The sequence below is a fragment of the Sinocyclocheilus anshuiensis genome, unplaced genomic scaffold (assembly GCF_001515605.1).
Source record: "Sinocyclocheilus anshuiensis isolate Anshui unplaced genomic scaffold, SAMN03320099.WGS_v1.1 scaffold792, whole genome shotgun sequence".
Classification (NCBI taxonomy): domain Eukaryota; kingdom Metazoa; phylum Chordata; class Actinopteri; order Cypriniformes; family Cyprinidae; genus Sinocyclocheilus; species Sinocyclocheilus anshuiensis.
The window spans coordinates 304,436-319,798 of NW_015558618.1; the positions used below are offsets into that span (position 1 = coordinate 304,436).

A 15,363-nucleotide genomic window follows, 5' to 3' on the forward strand; every position below is an offset into this window, starting at 1 on the left:
ATTTATTTAAGATATATTTTATTTTAAAATATATATATATATATATATATATATATATATATATATAATTAAAAATGTGAAGTAGTTAAACAGAAATCAACAATATGCATAAAATGCTAAATGCATTAAAAAAGCATATAGAATTGACAGCTAAATGTTATATTATCGAATCAGCGTGTCTATGGAAATTCCCAGCCCTAATAAAAAGGCTACTTATTTAAATTTGGGAAACAACAAGGTGTCTTTACAAAATCATGTTTAATATTTAATATATAATGACATTATATTTTAGGAAGGATATCCCTTACAAGGGGATCATTTTATTGTAGGTCCATGGCAATAGCAAGTTTGAAAACTCCTGCTTTATACAATCCAAATTGATTTACTAATCTGCACTGAATAATGTGTGTTTAAGGCCAGCAAGATCTTTCCAAAATCCAAGAAAATGTCCGTAATGCTATTAATGGAAGCATGAGTCTCTTTTGTTTGGGCTTTGGCTATGATGTGGACTACAGCCTTCTTGATAGGTTGGCCAAGCAGAATGATGGACTCGCTCGAAGAGTCTATGAGGCCTCGGATGCTGCCCTTCAACTACAGGTAGAGCTGGCAAACGTATCCTCTGACAATAAAATATACTGTACATTTAATAAATGTAACCTGATCCAGATTACATCCAGGTCTTAAATGATTTTCTATCTCTACAGGGTTTTTATGATGAGGTGGCTACCCCACTTCTCTTAGAGGTGAATCTCAATTATCCCGGCAATGCTGTAACTGACTTGACACTAAGTCACTTTAGGCAATTCTTCAAGGGCTCTGAGATTGTGGTAGCAGGACGTCTACAAGAACTTGAGACCAACACCTTTCAGACTGAAGTATCAGCACACAGGGTACGGGAAGCAAACTATTAGTTACTGAATTAGTATCTGTTTGAATGTATGTTTGGATGTATGTTTCATTAGTGCCATACACCTGATTTCAGTTGGAAGACCAGTTTGTGGTCGAGGGTCTAGCGATTGCTGAAGAGTGGGACAGTGTGTTTCCTGATCAGGAGTACATCTTTGGGGATTTCACAGAGCGACTGTGGGCATATCTGACCATCCAGCAGCTCTTGGATAAAAGGTCAAACATGCGCTCCAATAATTCAGCTATTACCTGAGAATGCCTGAAATAATACAATGTCCAATCAAATTTGTTAACAGAGAGAAATGCTCCCCAGAGGACGAGGAGAACATCACAGCTGAAGCTCTAGACCTTTCTCTAAGGTATAACTTTGTCACACCTCTTACCTCCATGGTGGTCACCAAACCAGAGACTGAAGATGAACCGCTCATTGCTGACAAGCTGACTGAAGGTACTTGTAGTTTTTTTGAAGTTTAAAGAGACTGTACCCCTAAAAATGAAAAGTCTGTCATAATTTACTTAACAGCAGCAGAGGTCCATTATCAATAATGTACTGATTCATGAAGCAAAAGTTAGAGGTCACTTCCTAACTAAGCAGGTTTATTGGTGCGTTCAAAGTGTAACAAACTTGAATCTAATGCAAAATCCATGCAGGGAAATACTTAGCCTTGGATTTGAATTATGCCGTTTAATGTCTCAGGGTACTTTGAAAAACAAAAAGCATACAACATATAAACAACAAGAGTTTGTTGTTTTTGTTTTTGTTTTTTTTAAGTCTCTAAGACATTTTTCCAGTGCAGTAGTCCATTGACGGTGCTTCATGTCCTATAGGTAAGCCTTTTTTTCTAATTCAGAAAATGGAGCTGTTCTAAACTTTTGACTGGTATATGCAGTTTACAGGTATGTAAATAAAAAATTGATGCCACAATCATTTCCAGATGTACCCTCCACAAATCTCATCCTAGTGAAAAAAATAATAATAATAATAAAAAAAAAATTTGTTTTTTTTTTTATTATATATACTAAAATGTTTTTGAAATAAATTTTTTTCGAGATAAGCATATTAAAAATTAATTTACATGTGCCTAATAAAAATACTCTGCAATTGTACTTTTGGTATATTAAACTGGTATACTTAAAGTCTTCTAAATTGAAACAATTCATATTGTGCTTTATGCACTTTCATTGTGCGGAAGTAGTGCTGAGTTTCAAATAAGATATGCTTAAGTATATTTGATTGTGCTAAAGTGGAACTATTACAAGTATACTTTAGGTACACATTTTAAATATCTTGCATTTCAAGACAGATATTTTACAGAGATCATATCCTTATTAAGAGTGGCATTAAAACATATTTTTAGGCATAATATTAAGAAATGTGCATTGTGCAATAAAGAAATACTTCAAATATAGTTTCATTATAATTTTATATCATTAAAGTCTTGTCAATACATATGGTAATGGATTGAAGTACTGTATACTTGGTATGAAATAAATGAATTTTAAATAAAGTATGGCATAGATTTTTCTACTAGGGTCACCAACTTCAACAAATTCAGAAACTAGTTCTTCTTAGAACCTACAATCAGCCTAGTACCTTGTAACCCTACCATTGTTTCCTTGTGGACTGATAAAAACCATCTCCAACTCCCAGATGTTGAACTCCACTTCCGTTGTATTTTGTAGAAGCCAATGAAAATACAATTGATGTGCAATTCGATGGAAAAGGCAATATTGAAATGAGGAGTTCTTTGGGCTTGAATATTAAAATTACAATGCTGATGGCCCAAAAATGTGACTGACTGAAGCAACAATTTATTGAGGAGGTGCTAATGTGACACATTAACACTGGGTGGTGTTCTTTTGATTCACAGAGCAGCGAGAAGACACAACAGAACTTGGTAAGAGGAATTTGACTGGTACACCATCATTGTGAACATTACGAAGTAGCTTATCTTACTTGTGTTACAAAATATCTGGAATAAGCACTCTATATCTCTATCTCACAACTACTTGAAGATATAAGTGCCTTCTACGCTCCACCTCAATTGACTGGCAGTGCTCACCCAATCCAAACACTAAAAACCAAGATATTATCTTCATATTTTGGTGAGAAGTTATGTTATTTTTTGTACATTTTAAAGAGAAATCTTACAGTAAAGAAAAATATCTTACATGTTACTCATGAGTTTGTCTCTTGCAGTTGATGGAGATCCACACTTCATCATTGAGCTGCCAGACCAGAACGATGCTCTGTGTTTCAACATTGATGACAAACCTGGTACCATCTTCAACCTGGTTAGAGACCCACTTACAGGTGATTCATTCTGTCAAAAAAACAAGAATTTTGTTTTAGATGTGGGTAATTGTAACTAGGTTTATTCTCTGTCTTCTCATATATAATCGTATTCAGGCATTGTAGTGAATGGCCAGATCATTGGAGATAAGAAGGTCATCCCAGGAAACAAGATACACACCTATTTCGGGCGCTTTGGGATTGTTCATGAGAAGTTTGGTGTCAGATTGATGGTGAGCACAAAGGAGATCTCAGTGTCTGAAAACGAAAAACAGGCAAAATTCTCCTGGATTAACAACAAGACTTTAGAAGGACTGAAGTAAGTGAAAGAAATACATTTACATTATATATTAAACAGTGCTTAAGTGATTGTTCCCTGAAAGTTTTAAACTAAAATGAACAAAAAAAAACAACAGCTTATGGGTTCAGAAAAAAAAATATGGCAGAATTTTCATGTTGGCATTAATTATTCTTCTATGAGAGTTCAATTTTGAGCACAATCCTCCATCTTTTGCTTTCTCCAGCATGGATCTGCAGGTGATCAAAGATCTCAGTTTAACAGTGACCTTAAGGAACTCAGTCAAGTTTCTTATTATACTGCACAAAATATGGCAGAAGCACCCATATCATCAAGACTACCTCGGGTTCTACACCTTGGACAGTTACTTGATAATTACAGGCAGTGTGTTGGAGCAGGGTTGGAACTGGTGTCTGCAGGACGGTTGCTCTCCAAGAGCAGGGTTGAAGATCCCTGGTCTAGTGCATGAATTTATAAGGTTATTTTGTCATCCAGAATAAGAGTCTGAAATTGGGTGAGTTGTAAAGTTTGAAAGTAAAGCTCCTACAGTGCATTAAGAGTCCAACATTCCACACTCAGCCAATTAAGTGCAGAAAAAAATGTGATAGCCTGAGGGTTTTTTCATCTCTTTAACAACAGCTTTCTTTGGACTCTATTTTTTACTGCAGGTCAGTTCTACCACGGCGTGAACTTTGAGGTCAGTGACTTGTTTCCAGGAAAGGACCCTGATAAACAAGATGCCAACATGTTTGTGAAAGGAAACAAGCTCACGGTTACCAGGTGAATGAAAATGCAACAAAAAAATGCATTGTTGAATTCACACCTCAAGAGAGACAGAAAATTCATTCAGATTTTCATTCAATCCCACATGACTCCAGGGGCTGGAAGAGAGATTTCAGACAGGACGTGAAGAATGGAGAAAATGTGCCCTGTTGGTTCATTCACAATAACGGCACTGGGCTCCTTGATGGAGTTCACACAGACTACATCATTTCTGGTCTCTTCAAAACAATATAGAAAACATCTGTCGCTCAACCGACCTTTGCACTACACACAAAGTAAATGTTAGCTTTCATGTAGTCTTAAGTAAATAAGATGTGATGGTTTTATTTGGATATAATGCAATATCTGACAAAGCTGATAGTAGTTTTTTGTTTTTGTTTTACGTACACTAATCCACTAATTGGCACCCTTGGAAATATGAGCAAAATAATTGAAAATGAAAATAATTTATCCTTTTGATCTTTCATTCCAAAAAAATCACAAAATTCTAATCTTTCATTGAAGTATAACAGTGGGGGGGGGAATCTCATTATGAATTAAATGTTTTTCTCTAGTTCACGTTGGCCACAAATATTGGCACCCAATTATTGCAACATCCTTTTCCCAAGATAACAGCTCTTTAACAGAGTTTTCTCCTATAATGCCTGATGAGTTTGGAGAACAGCTGACAAGAGATCAGAGACCATTCCTTCATACAGAATCACTCCAGATCCTTCAGATTCCCAGCTTTTTTTGGTTGATTTTGATGTTTGTTTTGGATCATTGTCCTGATGGAAGATCCAACCACGTCCCATTATAATATTTTTAACAGAGGCAGTCAGGTTTTGATTTTTTATCTGTTGGTATTTGATAGAATCCATGATGCCGTATGAACAAGCTGTCCAGGACCTCCGGCAGAAAAATAGGCCCACAACATTAAAGATCCAGCAGTATATTTAACCGTGGGCATGGGGTACTTTTTATCCCTGTTTGCACCAAACTCATCTGGTAGGTTTGCTGCCAAAAAGCTTTTTTTTTAGTTTCATCTGACTATAGAAGCCAGTCCCGTTTGAAGTTCCAGTCGTGTCTGACAACTGAATATGCTGGAGTTTTTTTTTTCTTGAAACCCTCCCGAACAACATGTGGTGATGTAGGGGCTGTTTGATATTTATTCATATATTTTTTAGGCTTTCTGACCCTAAGACTCAACCAATCTCTGCGATTCTCCAGCTGTGATCCTTGGAGAGCCTTTAGCTACTCAAACTCTCCTCCTCACCGTGCATTAGGTCGATATAGACACACATCCTCTTCCAGGCAGATTTGTATCATCTTTAGTTGATTGGAACTTCTTAATTATTACCCTGATGGTGGAAATGTGGATTTTCAATGCTTTGGCTATTTTCTTACAGCCATTTTCTATTTTGTGAAGCTCAACAATCTTGTTCTGCACATCAGAACTATATTCTTAGGTTTTACTCCTTGTGATGGATGATTAAGGGAATTTGGCCAATAATTGTGACCAACATGCATTGGAGAAAAACATTTATTTCATAATGTTAGCCCCCCAACCCTCCCCACTTTCAATTGTTTTACTTCAATGAAAGGTTAGAATTTTGTGAATTTTTTGAATGAGAGATCAAAAAGATAAACAATGCCGATTTATTTTTATTCCATATTTACATCCAAAGACCAACATGATAACACTCAGTAAATCACTGAGGGAAAAAAATAGCTTGAGCAAGAACAATATCTACACAAAATTACTGTACTATGGTGCGTATGTTCAGCACTGCACTCATACGATCAAGAATTTAGGAACAAAGATCACAAATCCCCACTCCCACTCAAAGAACTATTTGCTCTGGTACAAAGTGTACACAGTGGTTTTAGAGTGTTCAAAAGTCCTGAATGTGATAGAATAGACAGTGCACCATGTCTGCAGGATATTCTGCTTGTTTGGGTGTGTGTGTGTTTTTCTTCAGGATCTTTTGAGACCCTGGTCGTCTCAAAGGGAAATGAGCAATGGGTAGGTCTGGTTTTGTCATTCACCTTTGTTTTTCTGCACTAATTAAGTGGCTAACATTCTGAGCTACAGTATATCTTAATTGTCAATACAGTGTCAAAAATGGGAAAATATCCATCATAGATTTATCTGTACAGTCAGGGCCATGCACAGATATTTTGGGGGCAGGTATTCAAGTGAAAAAAGGCAGACCTCTCATTATTATTCATAAACATAAAGTTAAACTTTTAATTAATTACACCAATTAACACTACACACTATGAGGCTGTTATACCATTAAAATTAAATCAGTATCTTGCATTTTTCAAAACCTATTTATATTGCAATTACAACTGCATAATGTTGAGATTAATGTTCTAAATATCATTTTGAATATAGCCATGAAATGTTGAGAAAAATGAAATTATATTATATATAAACTAAAATTGCCAATTGATGGTGGAAAGTCATCACAGAATCATTTGTTCAAACGATTTGTCCAAACTGGCTGATTCATTCAAGAACAAAGCAAGTGACCACTGACTTTATTAATGAAACATTGACTCACATGTCTAACATGTGTTAATGCTTCGTTTTTTACGAGGAACAGGATTGAGAACTGCTGCTTTTGAACATTGATTTTGAAACTTATGAATCCATTAGAATCGTTAGAAGACAGAATCGCGATTCATATATGAACAGATTTTTACGTGCACCTCTAGTTTTCTCTTCCTCTTCTCTAAAGCAGAGTAGTGTTGGGTCATTCTTGAACGATTCGTTCCTTTTCAGTCGGTCACTCCCGACGTCACGTCGGATGACCGACGAATTGGGATCTCTACTTAGAGAGACCAATCTACTTCGAGTGTAAACTAAACGAGCCAATGCACATTGGCATGCGATTATTGCATCCAGCTGCTGCTGATCACAGCGTGAGTATAAGTAGGCAGCAGATGCAGCGCATATTCAGCTTTTCGCTTCGGAGCCGAGCGGTTCTATCGTTCTGCTCCTGACCTTCTACGTAGAGAAGAAAAAACTACAGTCAAGCACGCTCTTCGTGGGCTCTCGTGCTGGTGGTACGGCGCTTCAGCGGCGGTGGTTTTCCCGTGTCGAGCCCAAGACCTCCTTCATCACCAACTTCAGCATGTCAGCTCTTTTCCATCTGATTTAGTTTAAAATCAGAGGAACTCCGCACAAGCCAAAATAATCCACTGCTTTTCAGTGTAAAATATGCTTGCAGTTTGGGAAATTACTGAAATGTGTTCTGACACAGTTTTGGGATTTTCAGGGAGATTGGTGGCAAGACATACACAGGTGTGGTGAAGGAAAAAGAGAAGGCCAAGCAGCAGTATCAGAAGGCTGTGTCATCTGGCCAGACTGCTGGTTTAGTCAAGTGAGAAGAGGAAAACAGGAAGTCATCGTGAACTTTAAACTGCTTGTTGCTAATATACTACTAAGTAACTTGGGTTTGGTGTTCCAGGGCTTCAGGTAGAAAAATGGAGAAGTTTTCTGTTTCTGTGAATGTTGCAGCAAACAGCAGTGTCAAATTTATTCTCACCCATGAGGAACTTCTTCAGCGACATTTTGGCAAATATGAGCTCATGATCAGAGTCAAACCCAAACAGCTGGTCCAGCACTTTGAGGTTCATTATCAACCACAACAGATTTTATAACATCATAATTGAGAAGCCACATGGTATAATTTTAGTGTACTGCAAAAAGGTGAAAAACTAATGGTGGTGTTTTACATTTTTACATTAATATTTTAACTTAAAATCTTTATGGTAAAGGAATAATTCCCCCAAAAATGAACAATTTACTCACTGTCAGGCCATCCATGATGTAGATGAGTTTGTTTCTTTCTCAGAACAGATTCAGAAAAATTCAGCATTACATCATTTGCTTACCTATGGATTCTCTGTAGTGAATGGGTGCCGTCAGAACGATAGTTCAAACAGTTGATACACTTGAGAAAGCAATATTATGGATAGAAGCCTCGTATTTTAGCCAGAAGCAATGGTTTGAAGTTAAAAACGTCTTGATGGATTTGTTTATTAGAAACATGCAGCTTTTCGCTTCACAATACGTTAATTAATGGACTGGAATCGAGTGGATTATTGTGATGTTTCACCTGTTTGAACTTGCATTCTGACTGCACCCATTCACTGCAGAGGATCCGTTGGTGAGCAAGTGATGTATGCTGAATTTCTCCAAATCTGTTCTGATAAAGAAACAAACTGATCTGAGGATGACAATTTTCAGCAAATTTTCATTTTTGGGTGAACTATTCCTTTCAAAATGTAAAAAATTGCAATGTTCATGGACATGTTATTTGTCAACAACCCACCTATCTATATGATTATATACAGGTGCATCTCAATAAATTAGAATGTCGTGGAAAAGTTCATTTATTTCAGTAATTCAACTCAAATTGTGAAACTCGTGTATTAAATAAATTCAGTGCACACAGACTGAAGTAGTTTAAGTCTTTGGTTCTTTTAATTGTGATGATTTTGGCTCACATTTAACAAAAACCCACCAATTCACTATCTCAACAACTTATAATACTTCATAAGACCAATAAGTAACCTATCCTACAGAAAAGCATTAAAAACTGCTAGATCTGATTACTTTTCTTCTCTTTTAGAATAAAACAAAGTATAAACTTGTTAAATCATCTAAAGCAACAACATGTCTGTTAGACCCTATTCCATCTAAGCTCCTAAAAGAAGTGCTTTCAGAAGTCATAGATCCTCTTCTGACTATTATTAATTCATCATTGTTATTAGGATATGTCCCCAAAACCTTCAAACTGGCTGTTATTAAGCCTCTCATAAAAAAAAAAAAAACTTGACCCCAAAGAACTAGTTAATTACAGACCGATCTCGAATCTCCTTTTTCTGATTGACATGCACCTGTAGATCTATAATGCATGTCACTGTTAAAACACAATACAAATATACTAAAGACAATATTAAGAATTTTTAATAGTAATAATTCCTCTAATACTGTGAACACCTCTTATTTAAACAATGAATCACTTGTTAACTTGAATTCATATTATGCATATTAAATGCAAAAAAAAAAAAGTAAATAAAATAACCATAATCAGTCGTGTCTCTTATCCACAGATTGTAGCAGATATTTATGAACCTCAGGGAATTGCATTTTTGGAGGCATTCGGTACATTCATCACCAATGAACTGCTCTCTCTAGTGAAGAAAACTGTCACTGACAAGAAGGTGACGATTCAAATATCTTTGCATGGATGGATACCAATTTATACCAGTATAAAGCATTATCAGTATACTAAATAATGCTAGTAACTAAGAAGGATCTCCATTAGTCAATAATAATGGTGATAATGATAATAATTTGATCCTTTGTTCAGGCCTTCCCCAGTCATATCATTAGGATGATAAAGACACGCATGAAATAACGTAAAATGGACAAATGAAAAGAATACTTTTCTGTGGCCTGCTGCTTAACACACATGCTCTGATATGTTAACGTTTGAATTTGTTCATCCATTCTACCTTCTATTTCCTTTACTCTTTGTGCTTTTCCAATAAATAAAAATAAACTATAAAGCTATAAATAATATATGTACCATCTACAGATTGTGAACGGACACTTTGCGCATTGCGCATTTCGTATTTTTAACCAGCTTTGTTGAATGGCGGCCACATTTAAGCAAAGCAACACAGGAAAATGTGAAAGCAGCCCAGGAATATGTCAAAACAATTAAAGTGATTGGTAGTAAGTATGAATACGAAATATACAAGGAAGTTATCACTGAACAAATTATAAATGATTAATTGTATGCAATCCACATGGAAACATTATATAAATCAAAACAGTACAATGCACAGTGGCTAAGAAGGGGCAAACTGAGTGTTAAAAGCAGAAATTTACAGTAAGCTTGCATTTTTGTTAAAGCACATGAATTCCTCCTTTAAAAACTGGTGAAAATCCCTAAACCTGCCTTTGTAATGAGCACAGATAAAGTCACTCAATGTAGTTTATATTAAGCAGACAAAGCGTGTTTACTATAAAGTTATGACAAAATAACTTTTTTTAATGTATCAATAATCAAATACAAAAAAATTGTGACATGAGCACTTTTGTTTTTCTTTCAGATACTGAATTGCTGATGCTGTCATACATGGTGGGAAGATGCTGTATGAAGAGCAGCGTAACGGTACAGCCCCAAAGAACATGGTACTGATGATCATTTTGCTGACTGATGGGGAACCAAACAGGTGTATGTTTATGCATACCGACATCCTTACTGTTTCATGATTTGAGGAACAACATTGCCTAGGAGTACCCCTAAAGAAACATACAGGAAACAGCCCTAGTGTCATTTCCATTATATTATTAAAGAACACCAGTGAGAACCCTGAAAGGTTTGCTCAAGAGCAGACTAGATTAATCAATCAGTTATTTATGGCCATTGTACTTTTTGTTGTTTCTGTGGTGGAATAATAAATCGTATTCATTTTTAGATCCGAGAACTCTTCCTGAGTTCCAAGACAGTATTCGTGATGCCATTGAATTGTATGCAATCCACATGGAAACATTATATAAAGCAAAACAGTACAATGCACAGTGGCTAAGAAGGGGCACACTGAGTGTTAAAAGCAGAAATTTACAGTAAGCTTGCATTTTTGTTAAAGCACATGAATTTCTCCTTTAAAAACTGGTGAAAATCCCTAAAACTGCCTTTGTAATGAGCACAGATAAAGTCACTCAATGTAGTTTATATTAAGCAGACAAAGCGTGTTTACTATAAAGTTATGACAAAATAACTTTTTTTAATGTATCAATAATCAAATACAAAAAAATTGTGACATGAGCACTTTTGTTTTTCTTTCAGATACTGAATTGCTGATGCTGTCATACATGGTGGGAAGATGCTGTATGAAGAGCAGCGTAACGGTACAGCCCCAAAGAACATGGTACTGATGATCATTTTGCTGACTGATGGGGAACCAAACAAGTGTATGTATATGCATACCGACATCCTTACTGTTTCATGATTTGAGGAACAACATTGCCTAGGAGTACCCCTAAAGAAACATACAGGAAACAGCCCTAGTGTCATTTCCATTATATTATTAAAGAACACCAGTGAGAACCCTGAAAGGTTTGCTCAAGAGCAGACTAGATTAATCAATCAGTTATTTATGGCCATTGTACTTTTTGTTGTTTCTGTGGTGGAATAATAAATCATTCATTTTTAGATCCGAGAACTCTTCCTGAGTTCCAAGACAGTATTCGTGATGCCATTGATGGGAATATCACTCTGTTTAGTTTGGCCTTCGGTAACGATGCAAACTATGGATTTTTGAGCAAGCAGAACAATGGCCTGGTTTGCAGGATTTATGAGGACTCATATGCTCCACTTCAGCTAAAGGTAGCAAAAATATTGATTCCTTGTAATATAAAAAAGTATAAAAAAGTAATTTTTCCCCAATTATTGCTACATCTTCATGCAATCTCAACGTCAGTTTTTCAAAATTTGAAGATATTTAATGTTATCAATACTTTCTGTTACAAAATATTTTAATATATGTGACCCTGGACCACAAAACCAGTCATAAGGGTCAATTTTTCGAAATTGAGATTTACACATCTTCCGAAATATAATATAATGAATATATATATAACGAATAAATAAGCTTTCCATTGATGTATGGTTTGTTAGGATAGGACAATATTTGGCCGAGATACAACTATTTGAAAATCTGGAATCTGAGGGTGCAAAAAAAATCTAAATATTGAGAAAATCGCCTTTAAAGTTGTCCAAATGAAGTTCTTAGCAATGCATATTACTAATATTATTATTATTATTATTATTATTATTATTATTATTAATTATATATTAAAAATGTACATATATCAGTTTGTACTGACATAACTTTATGTTTTGGTAATGTATCTGTTAAATAAATAGCCTTTGAACTGTACAGTTTGGACCCTGTTGTTAATTTGGTTTTTTTAACTAATTAGTGTATTTAAAATTAATGTAAATTAATAAAGTAAATTCATGTTTAATTATTTTGTAATATACCAAGTAAGAGGGTTCCTGAATAATTTACAAAATAGCTGACAGATAATTACAAAAAACTAAGTGGACAAATATATAGAAGCCTGTTTCAGCCGTGGGATAAAAAGAAAAAATAACAAACGCAATTGTGACTTTTTTCCCCTCACAATTTGGAGAAAAAAAAGTTATAGACTTCCAACTGCGAGTTTACATCTCACAACTTTTTTCCTCACAATTGAGAGAAAAAAAGTCCAAATTGTGAGATAAAAAGCAATTACGTTTTTTTTTTTTTTTTTAACCCATGGTAGAAACAAGCTTCCAAATGAAATGATTACATTAAATTAAATGTTTGGATTTAAATAAAATCAAAATTGGAATGGAATTGAGAAATGTGCATCGATACCCAACCCTAGTTTCAATCTATGCAATTGTGATAATACTTTAAATGTTGATAAGATGTTGACCTTATTAGCAAAGCTGACTTTCAAGAAAATACTGTTAATGGTTTGCTAATAATTTGTTACCAAGGGATTTTATGAAGAAGTCCTCTACTCTCAGACGTGGATAAGAAAATCCTGCTCTTGGATAAGTCTGTTTGAAAAAGCGTAATCTTTAGCACACTAACCTAAAACTCTCAAGGATAAATAGTCCTCTACATAGTTTAATTCAATGTAAAAATGACTAGTATGAATGTAATTTGTCTGCATTAACTTTACCGATTTTAATTGGGTCTGAATTCATTCGTAATATTTTAAGCAGAAGCAGAAGATTTGAATCAAATCAAATTACAATACAAAAATATTTTCCAACAGAGACAAGGGTACACCAGAGGAGAAAGGAAATGCCACTGATGAAGCTCTGTGCCTTTCGTTAAAGTACAATTTTGTTCCACCGCTTACCTCCACGGTCTTCACTAAACCTGAAGATGAGACCAAAAAAGGCATGTTTATTGCTGACAAGCTGACTAAAGGTATGACTAAACTGTCAAATAGCAAGCAGAAGTTTACAAGAACTCATGGATATGGCGCATTAAAAAAAAAAAAAAAAAAACTTGTGACATGGTGTTCTCCATGAATTTGTAACTGTTTAACTGGTTATATGACACTCACTCTTTTCTCAACATTGATTCACAGAGGAACGAGAAATGTTTCAAAAATACGGTAAGCCGTTACACTAGCACGTATTAATCTGGTTGTTAAAGTGTGACGTCACGAGTCCCAGTTTCCACTCCTAAGATCCAAAAGCAAACAATAAATTGTGCAAATACGTGAACAATGTGCTGTACTACTACCAAAACTCATGATCCCAATCTTTATCTTCATAACAAAATCGTAGTTGACAGTGACAGTGATTAACTTTTTATACCGTTAAAATACTAATGTCCTTGACGCCATGACCCAAGGAGACTGTAGAGGACATGGTAATTTTTTAAAAGCTTAGCTTAAAGTGCTCTATAAATGATTAGTGCTCATGAACGGCTGTTGAGGTTGTATTCCTACTTGAAGCAGAGCAGAGATTTGGACCTGGGAACAGTATTTGATACGTCACGACTTAACGTAATGTGAATGAGAGTTTCATTTACTTTTTTCATATTTGTCTTATTTGCAGGTTACACAGCCGTAGCAGCCAGCTACCCCACCGGGAACTATGCACCCACATATTATGGTAAATGTAAAAATCTATGCACTGGCAATGTGAAATGTAGGTAACGCTTTATAAGTCACATCAGCAGTGCTGTTCTTACAATTTGCCAATGTAACAGTTGATGGAGATCCACACTTCATCATTGAGCTGCCAGATAAAAACAATGCTCTGTGCTTCAACATTGATGACAAACCTGGTACCATCTTCAACCTGGTTAGAGACCCACTTACAGGTGAGAACAACTTACTATTTTATCAGAAAAGTCCAGTGGTATTCAGCAAGGCATAGCTTCACAAGAACACAGGTTGACATGAAAATAAAGGTTGCCCCTCCTGACATTGCAGATTCATTAAATCTAACAGGATGATAGACTTAACTAGATGAGTAAAGTTTGTAAACAAACTTTGATGTTGGCTTGGCAAAGCCTTGTTTAAAAGTTTGAAATAACTTTGAAAAGCTTGAAGTTCGAAAATTAGCATGATTAGCACATTGCTAGAATGTTTTAAGATGTTGCTAACACATTTTAGCATTTTGCTAGCATGATTTACATGACATTAGCATGTTGCTAGCATGATTTTGCACATTGCTAACATGTTTAACGTTTTAGCATGTTTTTAGCATTATTTATCATGTTGCTACCATGATTTAACACATTGCAAACATGTTTTAACGTGATTAAGCATGTTGCTAGCATGATTTAACACATTGCTAGCATGAATTTACATGTTGCTAGCATGATTTAGCACGTTGATATCATGAATTAACATGTTGCTAGCTTGATTTAGCACGTTGATAACATGATTTAACATGCTGCTAGCATAATTTAACACATTGTTAACATGTTTTAACATTATTTAGCATGTTGCTAGCATGAATTAACATGTTGATAACTTGATTTAAAATGTTAACATAATTTAACATGTTGCTAGCATGATTTAGCACAATGCTAACATGATAGTGATATACAAGGCCTGATTTCACAGACAGGGCTTAGGTTAAGCTAGGATTAGGCCATAGTTCAATTAGGACAAGTATCTTTTATAAACATGCCTTAGAAAATAACATTACTCGTGTGCATCTTGAGAAAAAATCAGTGCAAGATTCTTTTAGACATGCATTTTAGACTGGGACTAGGCTTAAGCCTTGTCTGTGAAACCGGAGATAAAAGTATGAAAACCAGTGGGATGTTTTGCAGTTTTGATCATCATTTTTAGGTAAACCGTAAGTCAGATCAGCAACCTGAATCATACCAGTCTCAAGGTCTGACCCGACTTTGGTGGTTAAAGCTTGAAAACTCTAGGAGGAGATCAAATTTAGTCTCAGAAGAAGAAGGAGCAGAAGAAGAACCTTAAATAGTAGATAAGTTATATATACTGTATATATATATATATATATATATATATATATAT

General features: G+C 35.2%; 2 protein-coding genes and 2 long non-coding RNA genes across 6 annotated transcripts in view; 3 read left to right on the plus strand and 1 right to left on the minus strand.

Annotated features, from left to right (window-relative positions):
• Positions 1-4,677, plus strand: part of LOC107680411 (inter-alpha-trypsin inhibitor heavy chain H3-like) — a 7,539-nt gene extending 2,862 nt beyond the window's left edge. The window contains exons 7-16 of the mRNA XM_016476300.1: positions 416-597; positions 705-890; positions 983-1,122; positions 1,203-1,354; positions 2,778-2,804; positions 2,923-3,012; positions 3,107-3,220; positions 3,317-3,518; positions 3,724-4,277; positions 4,376-4,677. Of these exons, the coding sequence (XP_016331786.1) occupies positions 416-597; positions 705-890; positions 983-1,122; positions 1,203-1,354; positions 2,778-2,804; positions 2,923-3,012; positions 3,107-3,220; positions 3,317-3,518; positions 3,724-3,997 (1,367 nt within the window). The 3' untranslated portion in view covers positions 3,998-4,277; positions 4,376-4,677. The remainder of the gene's footprint in view (positions 1-415; positions 598-704; positions 891-982; positions 1,123-1,202; positions 1,355-2,777; positions 2,805-2,922; positions 3,013-3,106; positions 3,221-3,316; positions 3,519-3,723; positions 4,278-4,375) is intronic.
• Positions 4,678-7,616: 2,939 nt separating this feature from the next.
• Positions 7,617-10,786, plus strand: LOC107680437 (uncharacterized). Its single transcript, XR_001633147.1, has 4 exons — positions 7,617-7,901; positions 9,390-10,017; positions 10,398-10,522; positions 10,767-10,786. It is a non-coding gene; the product is annotated as an uncharacterized LOC107680437 (long non-coding RNA).
• Positions 10,787-11,115: 329 nt separating this feature from the next.
• LOC107680438 (uncharacterized) overlaps positions 11,116-15,363 on the minus strand; it is a 10,156-nt gene continuing 5,908 nt past the window's right edge. The window contains exon 3 of the long non-coding RNA XR_001633148.1: positions 11,116-11,241. This is a non-coding gene — a long non-coding RNA (uncharacterized LOC107680438). The remainder of the gene's footprint in view (positions 11,242-15,363) is intronic.
• Positions 11,665-15,363, plus strand: part of LOC107680433 (dnaJ homolog subfamily C member 16-like) — a 19,167-nt gene continuing 15,468 nt past the window's right edge. For 2 of the 3 annotated variants that reach the window (XM_016476317.1, XM_016476319.1), the window contains exons 1-4: positions 12,717-13,280; positions 13,444-13,470; positions 13,919-13,975; positions 14,073-14,186. In XM_016476317.1, coding sequence (XP_016331803.1) covers positions 13,958-13,975; positions 14,073-14,186 — 132 coding nt within the window. In that variant the 5' untranslated portion in view covers positions 12,717-13,280; positions 13,444-13,470; positions 13,919-13,957. Of the gene's footprint in view, positions 11,678-12,716; positions 13,281-13,443; positions 13,471-13,918; positions 13,976-14,072; positions 14,187-15,363 lie in introns of those variants that run through there. The other variant, XM_016476318.1, reaches the window with a different exon arrangement.